The 13,825-nt window shown below is 38.5% G+C and overlaps 1 protein-coding gene across 1 annotated transcript in view; it reads left to right on the top strand.

The window, feature by feature from the left end:
• The window catches only part of LOC107549767 (ephrin type-A receptor 3), a 137,576-nt gene that overhangs the window by 114,983 nt on the left and 8,768 nt on the right, over positions 1 to 13,825 (top strand). The window contains exons 12-13 of the mRNA XM_016230941.1: positions 6,007 to 6,156; positions 8,990 to 9,183. Coding sequence (XP_016086427.1) covers positions 6,007 to 6,156; positions 8,990 to 9,183 — 344 coding nt within the window. The remainder of the gene's footprint in view (positions 1 to 6,006; positions 6,157 to 8,989; positions 9,184 to 13,825) is intronic.

The raw sequence follows: 13,825 nt of genomic DNA, 5'->3' as shown, positions 1-13,825 counted from the left end.
AGAGTTGAGTTAGCTGCTATTTGCAATTGTTAAATTTAATAATAATAATAATTTAATAATTTGATAATTGAATAATTGTTCATTTATGATAAACTTTGTTAGAAGCTTGTACCTGAAATTGTTGATCAGTTAGTACACTGTAAGAAAATCTTTCAGGACATTATCCATTATCCATCATCCTTTGTAACCCTGTAACCCAAAACACAATGCGTAATTTAAAATACAGGTAAAAAAAACATTACGGAAAATTCTTTCATATTAACAGTAGATTGTGCCTTATTTTTATAGACTTTTCTTAGAGTGTAGCATACTAACTAACTACTAATACACTGCTTAAAGCATAATTGTTAAGAATGTGTAGAGTTTACTAGCTACTAAAAAAACTTAAATTGTAATCATTCAAAAATGTGTAAAATAATATTTCAATTCAAAAATAATTCAGTGTATTTAAAAATACAGTTATTTATATTTTAATATTATATCATGAATATTATTTTAAAAACAAATCTAAATTAACATATAAAATATATTTTTTGCTGAGATTTGATCATCAATTTTGCATTGTGATTACGCAATGACGTCACTGAGCAATGACATCACAACGTCATTTAGCAACTTTTAGCAACAAATCGACCTTCCTTTAGCAGCTTTCTCTGAAAATTAGTTGGCAACACTGCGGGGGCTAGCGTGAGGAACGGCGGGAGGTTTAGAGTGAGCAGAGGCCGCGAGCTTGAGAATGGCGCTGCCGGCGATTTCGACGAAGGAGCGTCCGGAAGGACATGTAACTACTCTGGGCTGGACTCCGCTTCGTCCACGGAGAAAGACGATCCGGCGATCCACAGCGCAAAGTTGTAGTATTTCCTCAGCAACCAGCACGGATCAGCTCCAGGCATGATGAAGCAGATATCGTCCTCTTTTGGAAGACCAAACAAAGTAGTTTCGCTTTCACAATGAAACACACAGCGTCTTTACGCCATGGCGGCTGAAACAACAAAACTACAGCGAGAATAAAAGTTACGCCTTCTTTCTTTGCGTGAACATTTGGACGGCGTTATGCAAATCTTCCCACATAGCGACGTAGACATGTGGGGGCGTGTTAGAACAAGCCATTATAGGTAGGTGCGGCTGTCTCTTATCTTTTATAAAGAATATCTCTTTGGATTTGAGACTTTAGTCTTTGCAATTTTACAGATCTTCTTTATGCACCAAGAGCTTGTAACACTCCAAAGAGAAAGGAAAAATTGAAATCGCATCATATGACCCCTTTAAGAAACTATTATTTCAAGACATGTAAAGCATTTTGGCTCGTTTATGTGGGCCGTCCCAAGCATGGTTGCAATGTGTTCATTGTCAAACTCCAAAATCAGATTATTTTTAATTCTTAAAAAACGCCATTATTTTATTTGAAATAAAGAATTATTTTATTTTATTGACAAAATATTTTAGTTTGTCTTGTATACTTTTTTCATGCGATCAGATAACATTTTAAGCTGTCATATGGTCATGTTACAATGTGCCCCTCAGCTGTTACAATCTACCCCACCTACGGGGCATGTTGTCACAGTTCACTTCCAATTTTTTAGGGTAAATAAGGAAAACCTATACACTGTAATTATGAAACAAATTGACATATTTGTACTAGACAAGTGTAAAATTATACTCTGAACCCCATGTGGATTTACACAATTTGAGAAAGTCAAAAAGTGTTACTTTGTGCCCCGCTGTCCTCTAACCTTCTTTGGTTAACAAATAGAATAACTCTACAGAATATCTGAATAACAAAAAAAGCTTGAGAAAAGTAAAGTAACTTTTATTAATGTGCCTTAGAAGAAAACATTACTGGTGTTCATGAGATAAAACAATGGAACTGACATATTTCAAGGTATGTCAGTGCAAGTTTCTTTCAGTTAAAACAGATCCGAAATGTATTTTAGTCTGGGACTAGGCTTTAGCCTTGTCTGTGAAACCAGGAGTATATGTATCAAGCTGTAAGCTTTAAACTTGTCAAAGAAATTAGTACCATATTTCATACACACTGACATACTGTACATGTATACAACATTAACAGTCACTAATAATAATTTTGTCCACTCTTAACAAAAAAACAATATGATTTTGTACTCTCATTCATGCACATATGCTTTGTATGTATTACCACACAGTTCATAAACAACATTCTAATATTTTATAAACTAAATTCTTATTGCTTAAAACACTATAGAAACATTGACATCTGATAGTAGACCAGTAAACACTGATCTAAGCATTCCTAGACTGTAACATTCATCATACTGCAATGTAAACATTCACATTACTTTATAACTATCGGCTATCTCATATAAGCTATCTCATATTAGCAAAATATTTATATCTTCGTTTCGTACGACATTTAGCCTATATGTAATAAGTTGCCTATATATAGGGAATGCATATCATATTTCAGCATATTTTACTCTCTTTCACACATTTCAGTTTGGCAAGATAGTTTAGGAAAAGCCCAACTAGTAAAATGCGGACAAGTTTATGTAAAAAATAACTCGTTAACTAATGCAAGTAAGAATAAATTACAGAAATGATATATCCTCCCCTGAATAAAGCCACGTCAGATCGTACTGTTCTTCTGAGGTAAATTCCGGCTTATTCCTGAAGTCTTCTTCCAAAAACAATGAAAAGTAGATTAATCTTGATATTTTGTTTTTGTTTTTGTATCTGGGTAATGAGGGCGTGCAAGTATGGCTGCAGATAATGACGGGAAAGACTGTACCTCGCTTTAGTTTCATACAGATTACATAATCAGAGAATATTAGTTTTCGATTAGAATTGGTTCATTTAAAAGTAGACACTTCAGGTTTTCTATAGACATATTTCTCACGTCTGTGTGTGAAGTATTTGCTGAGTTTCGGTTCGTTTTTTGTGACGCGTTTCAGAAAGAAGTTCACGGAGAGCAGAAAGCACACCCTGTTTGTTTTGTTTATTTTACAATAGCACAGTGTTTTTTTTTCTTATTGTCAATGTATACAAATGAAAGTAGACCCTTTATAGATCCGATTTTAGTCTTATCTGTATCTGAGTATTTTAGGTTCTTTTCTCTCTTATCAGGAAAAACTGCAGGTGAACACGCCGGCGCGCAGAGGGTTAAAGACGCTGCATTCAGATAGATGATAAATTTAGATTTCAAATTCAATTTTGATTTTAGAACTTCTGAAATTATTTACAGTATGTAATGCAAATATTTTATTAGGAACTGTAATTAGATTTCCTAAAAATGAACAGTAATCCCTTACTTTACTTTTTTCAGTGGATAAGTAATTTAATTATAGTAACACGTTACACCCAACACTGCTTACCACAAACATTTGAACAGTGATGGATAGATGGATAGATAGACAGACAGACATTTTCTGTGTTCACATAGCAAACAAAGTTGCTCCAAGGTTTAACTTTGTGGATGGAGAAACTGTCTTCACTTAGAACATGCTTTAGTGCTTTATTCGCAAGCCTCAAACCGAAGGTTTTCTCTCAGCCATGATTAGACCCAGACGCAGTCTGTGCTGAATCTGTGGAATGATTTTAAACATGGTAAAATGTGTTAAACAGAGCTAAGAGGACTAGACTCTTTTTCACAGAAGGAACATGCGGTGTGTAGAACTTGTGAATGATCAGCTTTCCAATTCTGCAGAAACCTACAGAACAAATTCCACATGGGCCAGACCATGGTTGACCAATGCAGCTCACTGCCTCCTCTCAGCCGCCATGTCTGATCTTCATTCCCTAGGATTAATAACCATATTCTCCACTCTCATTCTTAAGAGCAGCATCCATTATCAGAAGAGATAACTAATGCATAAATACACTTAGAGCCAGGCATAAATCCATAGCATGTGAGGCTTTAAGAGATATTGCATCTTAAATTACCAATACAAGTGTCACCTAACATAAGTGTTACACTGATTTGTGGCATATGCTGGGGAGGGGAAGTCCAACATGTTATTAGTTAGATAAACCCAAATTTGTTGGGTTTTCCTGGTCTCTGACAGCTAACGTAAATGTATGTTTTCACCATTACAACTAGACCCCCCACTGCATCATTGTTCCCTACGAGAACCTCGAACCCACAAGAATGTTGGTAGCTGTCGCCTTCCCCTTCTATTAAACCTAAAGGATACATTGTGTCACATTTTACATTCATTAGCAGTGATCTTGCAGGGCCTGTTTGTACGCGCTCAATGGGGAGGCCCGTGCACAAGTGGGTTTATTTTTTAAAGGCCTCGCGTTTGGAGAATGTGGGGTAGGAATTGTGTGACTTGGCCAGGTTGCTAGTTGGCTTTGGCTCTACCTTGTTCTCTCTCAGTCTGCCTCCTTCATGAAGGTTGAGTGTATAGTTACCCCAGCAGCCAAGCTGGGTAAATACAACACAGATCCTCAGAGAGAGAGGAATGAGGACAGGATCGATGAAGGTGGTGGTGTACCACAAACCAAGAGCAAAGATAGAATAAGAGGAGGAACTGGACAACTCATAGTAAAATAAATTACAAATTGTAACACTCAATATGGTGGTTTTAGGAATTCCTGCCTTTATAGTTAAAAGAGCTAACTGATTCTTTGATTGAGTTGTTTTTATGCCTTAAAGGGATAGTTCACCCGATAATTAACATTCTGCCATGTTACTCACCTGCATGTGGTTCCAAACATTCATTCATCTTTGAAACACAAATGAAGATATTTTTAATGAAACCTAAGACATTTCTGTTCCTCCAGTGAAAGTCCATGCAACCAGAATATTGAAGCTACAAAAAGTTTGTAAAGACATCATGAAAGTAATCCATGCTGTATGAATCGAGCAGTTTAAACCAAGAGACACATCACTTTATATGATGAGCAGATTTTCAGTTTATTCACATACACTAGAAGAACCACCAGAAGTGATTTCCTTCTTGGTTCCCCAAAGACAGTTTTTAAAAGTAAATTTTTTTTCATAGTTTGAAGTAGGGCTGCACGATAAATCGAAATGGAATCGAGATCGCGATTCGACAGAAGCTGCGATTGTCATGCGTATCTTTCAGTGAAGCACGGTTCTGTGATCAGCAGTAAATCTCCATCCAAAGGCCAGATGGCGCTCTTTTCACATGCTTTCGGATGGAGCAGCATTTACTTCACAGAGCCGTAGTTCACTGAGAAGCTATGCAAACAGCTGTCATTATCGCAAACGATTTCTTCGATTTCATAATTGTGCAATAAAATCGTAACTTGTCAGTGAACTACGGCTATGTGTAGTAAATTCTGCTCCATCTGAAAGCACGTGATTACAGATCCTGCTGATTACAGAACTGACATTACTATCAAAATGCGCATAACAATCGCATTTGATTAATCGTGCAGCCCTAGTTTGAAGTACATTTTAAAAATCTAAAAGACCTCTCCACTACAAAGAACCTTTCGTGGAATGGAAAGAAATGGAATGGAACCATCAATACCAATAAAGAACCTTTATTTTTAAGAGTATAGAGCTCATCAAATTTTGTAAACAGAAACTCAACTGTACAGTACTTGCTTGACATGCTGCTTATATTCACCTTCATTGTAAAGACTGCACTAGATTGGCAAATTTAACTATAATTTGCTCATAACGCTGTTTGAGGGGGTTGCCACATAGGGCCGGGGTCCCTTGTGCTGGTGGTGCAGCTAGAGGCTGTGTCTAAATCACATTAACGCTGGTGCTGTATAGTCAATTTCACTAACCCAAACAAATCCTAAGGGCACCTCAGAGCTTGTTTCAAACTTTGAATTTCATTCATTAGATGCATGGCGCTCTCAGAAGTCCCCCTTCATCCGCTCTGACACCTTACATATGGCCTGTTTTAAACGCCAATGCATACAGATTACATGATTTGGCATGTGGACATTAGAGTACATGTTTGTTATTCAACTAATAGTAGAAATATGTGTTTGGAAATGGTCACAGATGGCAAAATGTTTCCTTGACAGATGGATTTTGTGTGTTTACAGGGTGGCAAGATTCCGATCCGATGGACCGCGCCAGAGGCCATCGCCTATCGCAAGTTCACCTCGGCCAGTGACGTATGGAGCTATGGGATTGTGTTATGGGAGGTCATGTCTTACGGAGAAAGACCTTATTGGGAGATGTCCAATCAGGATGTGAGTAGGGCGGCTGTCAGAGCAATCCAGCATCTTCCCTGCCAAAATAGATCAGTGTTACATATGTTCGATTTGATTTGAAGGCACTTTAAAAATGTGCCTTTTGTATTCCACAGAAAAAAATAAATACATCTTAAGGGGCCATTCACACAGAATGCATTTCTCCATTCCACTGCGCTCATGTCTTACATCTTTTGCAGTGTCTCGCACATGACACAGCGTTCTAAAATCGCAGCATTATAAAGAGTTTAAAAAGTTCAACTTTTAAAGGGGTCATAGGATGCCCATTTTCCACAAGTTGATATGATTTTTTGGGGTCTTAATGAAAAGTCTGTAACATAGTTTGGTTAAAATTTCTCAATGTTAGTGTAAAAAACACCTTTTTTTACCCTGTCAAAAACAGCTCTTTTCAGAGCAAGCCATTTTTGAAGCATTTTCCTTTAAATGTTAATGAGCTCTGCTGACCCCGCCCCTCTCTTCCAAGCTGCTCTCAGAGAGAGCACTTTTACTTTACTTTTACTTTACTTTACTTTAGCTGCATTCATCGTGAAACTTGCTAATTAGCACATTATTAGGAAAGGCAATTTGCAAAGATTCATTACAAAACATTATACTCACTTCTTCTGTAGATGAGGCTGGATCATGAATGATTCGTGCGAACATAGACGCATTTAGGCAGATCGGGGGAGCATTCCCTTCAGAAACAAATGTAATCCACTGCGTCTTCAGCAGCTCAGATGTCGGGAGCAAATGACGACTGCTATGTTCATTACTACATCCAACAACAGAACACCTCAATCGCTTAGGAGTCATTCTTGTCTACATCTGCTCCAGCGGTGAAACAATGGCGGATTGATGACAGCTCACTCAGGGTGGGTCTAAGGTAAGACGCCAGTCCAGTCTGTGCTGAAACACTACTGTCAATCAAACTATCGTGGGAGGGGTCTGTCAGTGTGACGTCACACAGACAGGCATCTGAGATCGGCTCGATTTGAGAAAGGGGGAAACATTTAACCACATTAAAACTGGGTGGATTTTTATCATTATAGGGTGGTTGTGTACACACACTGCCAACACACATTTCAGTTCAAACAACTTGTAAAAGTGCATGTAGCATCCTAAGACCCCTTTAAAAAATGACCCCTTAAAAAAAAGTTTTTTTCCCATTCCAATGCCCGCTTCTCACATTTTTCAAGGCTCTAAGAGGCCATTGACCCAGAACACATTTTTTGCATTTAAAAATGCAAGATGCAAGTCAGTAGAATGAAAAAAAAATCACGGTTTAGAGACATGAAACTTCTGTAACTTCTTTTTCTTGAGTGCCAAAGTTTTCAGAACCTCATGTCATGCGTAGACGCTGCAAAACTTGCAAGACGCAAGCTTAGTGGTACAAAACGTTTGTCTAGCATGTTTACATATAAAACAATGGAAAAACAGCACAGTGGGACACACAAACATGTTCTGTATGAATGACCCTTAAGGGGCTGTTCACACAGAACGCGTTTTTGCTTTGAAAAATGTGAGACTGCGCAGTGGAATGGGGAATAAATGCAAGGTCTTGTTTTTTAAAAGTTGTTTTAAAAAATGTGTTTAAATTAAGCAGAGTGTTTTCAGAACGCTATGTCATGTGCGAGAAGCAGCGAAAGACACGCGACACAAGCACAACTGTCAAACATGTTCATCTCGCGCGTGTGTACATAGAAACACAATGGAAAAGTAGCACTGTGGAATCAAAAAACACATTCTGTGTGACCGGAATAACATGGAAGTGAGTAAATTGTCCTTTCTTGGCAAACAATATAATTCAACTAGAAAAATGTTTCATGATCAACCAGCTACCAGGCTAGTTTTGCATAGTTAGACCATTCATGATACTCTTAATGAAAAATTTTTGCTAGCTAACGCTAGTTTCACAAAGACAGCTAACTGAACACAATGAGTAGCCAACAGTGAAAATTCACAGGCCAAGAAAAACTATTATTCTATAGGTCTTACATAAAGAAAAGAAAAAGAGCCATGTGTGGAATTGTGGTAAATGTGTAGTGGTTTGTTATGAAATATTGTGTTGATATTGTTATTAGTTCTTTAGCACTGACTCTGAGCAGTGGCCTTGTTGCTGCAGTTCAGTAACTTCACCCTGAGCAAATGAGGCCCTGATAGTTTATTTGAATTGGTTTATGGCAGTGCTGATTATCGAGTGATGAAAATAAAAAGGGAGTAACAGTTCTGGAGCACTTATGAGGCAATTGATTTTGTGTTGTTGCATGGACGGAAGTGCTTTATTTTTATTTTATCCTACTGGATGGTCACAGTTGGCAGGCGAGAAAGAAATATGTCCTGAGGAGCTCAAAGGACAGGAAATTGAAGAAAATTATTGCAGTGCTTCATCTTTTAAAGGAATATTTCACCCAAAAATTGAAATTTTGACAGAATTTGCTCACCCATATGTTGTTCCAATATTTTATTACTGTATATCATTTATTTTCTGAAACACAAAAGGAGATGTTAAGGTGCGGTCACATTTACCATTGTTCGACAGTTTTCACAGGCAAAATCTGGCCATTTCAATAGGAAATAATGAATGAGGGTGAAAAATCTCCCCCCACAGAAAAATGTCCACGTTTCGCAACAGGTTCTAGATGAAAACTGCTTGGTTTGACATTGTGACATACAACTCATAGTGACCTCTGTGTGAGTTGTGCTTCATACATTGTTACAGCATTTGACAAAGGACAATGAATATTTTTTTGCCTGCAAAACTTTGCTAATGTGTCCGCACCTTCAGACAGAATGGCAGAACTTCAGCTTGACAATATTTTCTTGTATGCCTCAGGTGATAAAAGCGGTGGATGAGGGCTATCGTCTTCCCCCACCCATGGAATGCCCTGCCACACTTTACCAGCTGATGCTAGACTGCTGGCAGAAGGACAGAAACAACCGGCCGAAATTTGAGCAGATTGTCAGTATCCTGGACAAGCTCATCCGCAACCCCAGCAGTCTCAAAATCACGGCCAGCACTGCTTCCAGGTACGTCACCCAGGAGCACTGGCTCTGGACCGAGCCCTAGATACTTGTTCTGATCCCAAATTGCCTTCTGCTCTTGTCTGCTTCATGTCACGTTCAGATCATCTTCTCATGCACCCTAATGAGAGGAAGTACTCTCTCTTCCTCCTGAACTCTAATTTGTATCTTAACCTCAGGTCTAGATTCATCGCAAGCTCTTACAGCTGGTCACACACAGTTATGACTGAGATGTACATGAGGCCACAATATTTTCTGCAGATTATTTTTCTAGACAAGATCAGTTTATTTTTGGAGCCAGTTTGCAGAAACAGTCCTTAGACAGGTGGTGTTTGTGATAAACATTTGCTGACATCCGGTTTCTTCAGTATCCAGGATGTAGTACTAATGTTATTCAAAGTATTATACACAACGTGGTCAAAAGTTAACACCCCCTTCTGGTTAACGGGTTTGGCAAGACCCCTTGATTCCAGTGAACGCATTACATTCTAGATTTGTGTACTTTGCGGTACACAAACAGTTTGGGAAAGGTCCTTTTTCCTGTTCCGGCATGACCGTACCCTTGTGCGAGGTCTATTTTGAAATGGTTTGACACTTTCTGGTGTGGAAGAACAGGACTATCCTGCACAAAGTCCAGACTTGAACCCCATTGAACACCTTTGGGATGAATGCACTTTTGACCATATTTTTATTTGTATTATAAGGCTTTTATGCATCCTGATGTTACCAGACTGCACACTCATCTTTCCAACTTAGATTTTAGAACAGGGTGTTCTTCAGGGAGTCTGCGACCCCAAGGAAGTATGTGGCAGTACTTCACAGTGTCTGGCAATTACTGTTTAATCTCAAAATAATTTGTGTGGAAAAAAATCTCTATCCTACTCTATTTTCCTCCATTGCAATAGGACTCAATTCACTAGAGGGTTCATCCGGTAAGGGCTGCCCCGTGCAGTGTGGACGTAAGTGGTATAACCAGTAGCTTTAATATTATGAAGTATGTAACAGTGACTAATGGTTTCTTAAGAAAGTGAAAATGGGTCCCAGGGAGTTAGCATGTAATTTTCCTGATTGGCTTTTAACATGGCCGATCAGGTGACCAGCACTGGGCCCAGGTGATTTATGGCTCTCCAGTCGAGACACACTCTGAGGTTCCGCTGCCGCTGATCTGCAGCCACAGCTGTGCCCAATCCCTTGCACCTCATTTATCTACATGCCCTGCATGCTAATGGCGCGGCACTCCAGCCATTCTCATGGATGGACCCTAGGCCTAAAGGCCAGACCCGGAGAGATGGCGTGCACATGCTCGGAAGTAAAATATCGGCACTCTCAGGACAAGAGTAGGTGCGCGATCCCAGAGCCTCCTCACAGCAAGAGATGCATTCTTGTCCGTGACGAAGCTACGCAGATGTTTCTCCGTGAGGAACATCCTCCCTCCTTTCACATCCCTAGAGAACTTTAAAAACATGATACTAAGCAGCCTCGGTTATTTAGAGGTCACTACACCAGAGGGGAGAGAGGAAAGCAAAAGAGTAGAGAGGGAACCAACAGAGAGGCCGAGTGTTTACCTCTCTTCTTCCTCTCCCTCTGGCCTGTTGTGCTCCTGTCGACTGACGCCTCAGATCTCTGACGCCAGCAGCTGATGCAGTCCAATGCGGCGTGTATACACCAGAGTTTAAGCTATCACTTCCATACCCAACAACAAAGATTTTTCTCCACATCAACTGTTTCTTTTTCACCTTGTAAGTTTTAGTAAGAATGGAGCTACACATCACAACAAACAAAAGAGGACTGGACATCTCTTGGTATTCCTCTCTGCTTTTCTTCCCCATGTTGACCATTATAATTACAAATACAAATTATTTATCTTATTAGTACATTACACAGACATTATTTAAGTAGTCCTGTCAGTCAGTTAATGTATTTAGTTATGAGTCATATTTTTTTTAGCATTAAACATGGTAATAAACGTGTCAGTTCCTTTTTAATGAAAGAATACTAAATAATAAAACCACAGATAATTATTAAGTTCTGCGGTTTGTGTGAGTGACGATTATAGCATAAATGTATGCTATTAAAAAAAACACCAAAACAACTTCCCCACATTTTGTGGACATAATTGGCTGTGATAAATTCCAATCAGCACTGAAGATTCTGATATTTTTTTTCATATATATGTGTGTGTAAATATATATATATATATGTATATATATATATATATATATATATAGTTCATAATTTTGTTTTCTCTGATGCTTCTGTTTTGTGATTTTGTTTTGTTTAGGGATTTAGTTTTTTGTTATGATTTTTTATCTTGATTTGTTTTAGATTTTTTTGTTTGTTTTGATTAGTGATTTTATTTTGGATTTCTTTTTTTCTTAAGTTTTGTTCTCTTTTGTTTTGGTTTTGGTTTGGTTGGTTTAGTTTGGTTTGGTGACTGCTGTACATTTAAGACTAAATTTAAGCACTGCTGCTCATAGTTACAAGCTGCATGTTTGATGTTAAGTCCAGTGTTATCTTCCCTGTCCCATCCTTAAATAAGTCTTTTTCCAAAGCTGCATCACATTTAGAAAGGTTCACAAAACAACTGGCACATAAATGTGCTGCTCAAACTGTGAAGTTCGGACTAAAACGGTCAGAGACATTGTTATAAATAAATTTCAACCTCTCTATCCATTACATTAGGAAAGGATTTCTAAAGATCCTGAGTGCATCGGTGCAGTACTTGCAGACAGCTCTATTCAATGAGCTGTGTCAGCACTTACTGATCCTCTTTGCCAAGTAACTTGGATCCATTCAGCATTCTTTTCCAGTCAACTCAGCGTACATTATTCTTTTATTTTCATCACACAGTAATGGAACACTGGGAACATGTGGGTCTGAGTGGACTTCCTGCTATCTTAATTTGTTTATTTACATGAATATAAATAGCAGTCCCCAAAGGGATTGTAATCTCATTTCCGTATGTTCCCCTGGTTCTAATCAGCAGCTATTGGACCTGAATTTTTCACAATGCGATCTTGAATTGCTTTCATAATGTTGTTTTTAGAGAACCTCCAAATGTTATTATGTAATAAAATATCCACAACTGCCAATAAAAGGATTACATGTTTCCATACTGTATTTGCCAGAAACATGTTAAAAGTTTGTTCATTTAATTGAGTAGCTAATTACACTTCACTTTTATATGCTGTATTTTTGTGTAGGTTTATAAAGGCATTGGTTAATGAGTTAGCCTTTTACCCACTAAATAATGGAAACTAGCATTGGAATGTGAACAATGGGAAGTCATCAGAAACAGAGATGTCTGTGTATTCGAATAAACATTCCTAAATGTATTGCTTTCTTCCAGGGGAATGCTTGCCATAACACAGATGGAGAGAATCAGTCCCACTTCTCTGCAGGTATTTCCGTATGGAGACCTTGCATATCAGGCTTGAAGGCCTTTGTGTTTAGCCTCTGCTTGCACTTTTATAAGCTTGTTTTCGCCATAAATGACATTTGTCAAACGTGATGGGAATAGCAGACGACCACAACTTCAGTGTTGTATTTTTTCAGTGTCAGCAAGCTACACGCAAGCTACACACAAGCTACTCACGGGGTGTGTTCTCATGAAAAGCTGTTTGGTTCTACAAGGGAATACTGCAAATGAAAGTTATTTGTGCTTCATAAGTGTGAAGTCATTTCTGTTGGGCTGCACAAACTAATACTTTAATATTTTTATAATTTTTATTTTTTTTGTCATTTAGCAGATGCTTTTATCCAAAGCGACTTACAAATGAGGACAATAAAAGCAGTCAAAACTAACAAAAGAGCAACAATATATGTTGCAAATGACAAGTCTCGGTTAGCCTAACGTAGTACACATAGCAAGGTGTGCTTGGTCGAATGTCCACTTCTGAAGCCAGATTGGTTGCTGTCCAGGAGGTTGTTCTGTGTGAGAAAGATTGAGACTTGGTAGAACACAACTCGTTCAAGTGTTTTTGCAATGAAAGGTAGAAGGGAAACCGGTCTGTAGTTCTCTAAAAGAGTTGGGTTAAGAGTGTGTTTCTTAAGAAGTGTGGTTATACAAGCCTGTTTAAATGTTGAGGGGAAAAACACCAGTGTGAAGGGATGTGTTAACGATGTGAGTGAGTGCAGGTACAACAGCAGGAGAAATTGCTTGAAGGAGATGAGATGGAATAGGATCAAGCGGACAAGTAGTAGGATGATTGGAAAGGATGAGTTTAGAGACTTCTGCCTCAGAGAGTGGAGAGAAGGATGAAAACGAGTGTATGTTTGCTGGTAAGATGTGTTTGACAGTTTGTGGTGTGGAAAATTGTGCACTTAGGTTTGTAACTTTATTAATGAAGAATGTGGCAAAGTTGCCAGCTGTTAGAGTTGATGAAGGAGGGGAGAAGGAGGACAAAGGAGGGAGGAAAATGTTTTAAAGAGCATGCGAGAATTAGGCGAATTGTTAATTTTGTTGTGATAGTATGTCCTTTTAGCAGTGGAGGCATTAGCAGAGAATGAAGAAAGGAGTGATCGATATACATTAAGGTCAGTAGGATTTTGTGATTTGCGCCATACTCTTTCTGCAGCTCTGAGCTTAGAACAATGCTCATGGAGAACATCAGATAGCCAAGGGGCAGAAGAGGTGGTACGAGCTGGC

This window comes from Sinocyclocheilus grahami, unplaced genomic scaffold, assembly GCF_001515645.1.
Source record: "Sinocyclocheilus grahami isolate Dianchi unplaced genomic scaffold, SAMN03320097.WGS_v1.1 scaffold380.1, whole genome shotgun sequence".
Taxonomy (NCBI): Eukaryota; Metazoa; Chordata; class Actinopteri; order Cypriniformes; family Cyprinidae; genus Sinocyclocheilus; species Sinocyclocheilus grahami.
The sequence above is the reverse complement of the archived record's forward strand: the minus strand, read 5'-3'. Positions and strand labels throughout refer to the sequence as shown.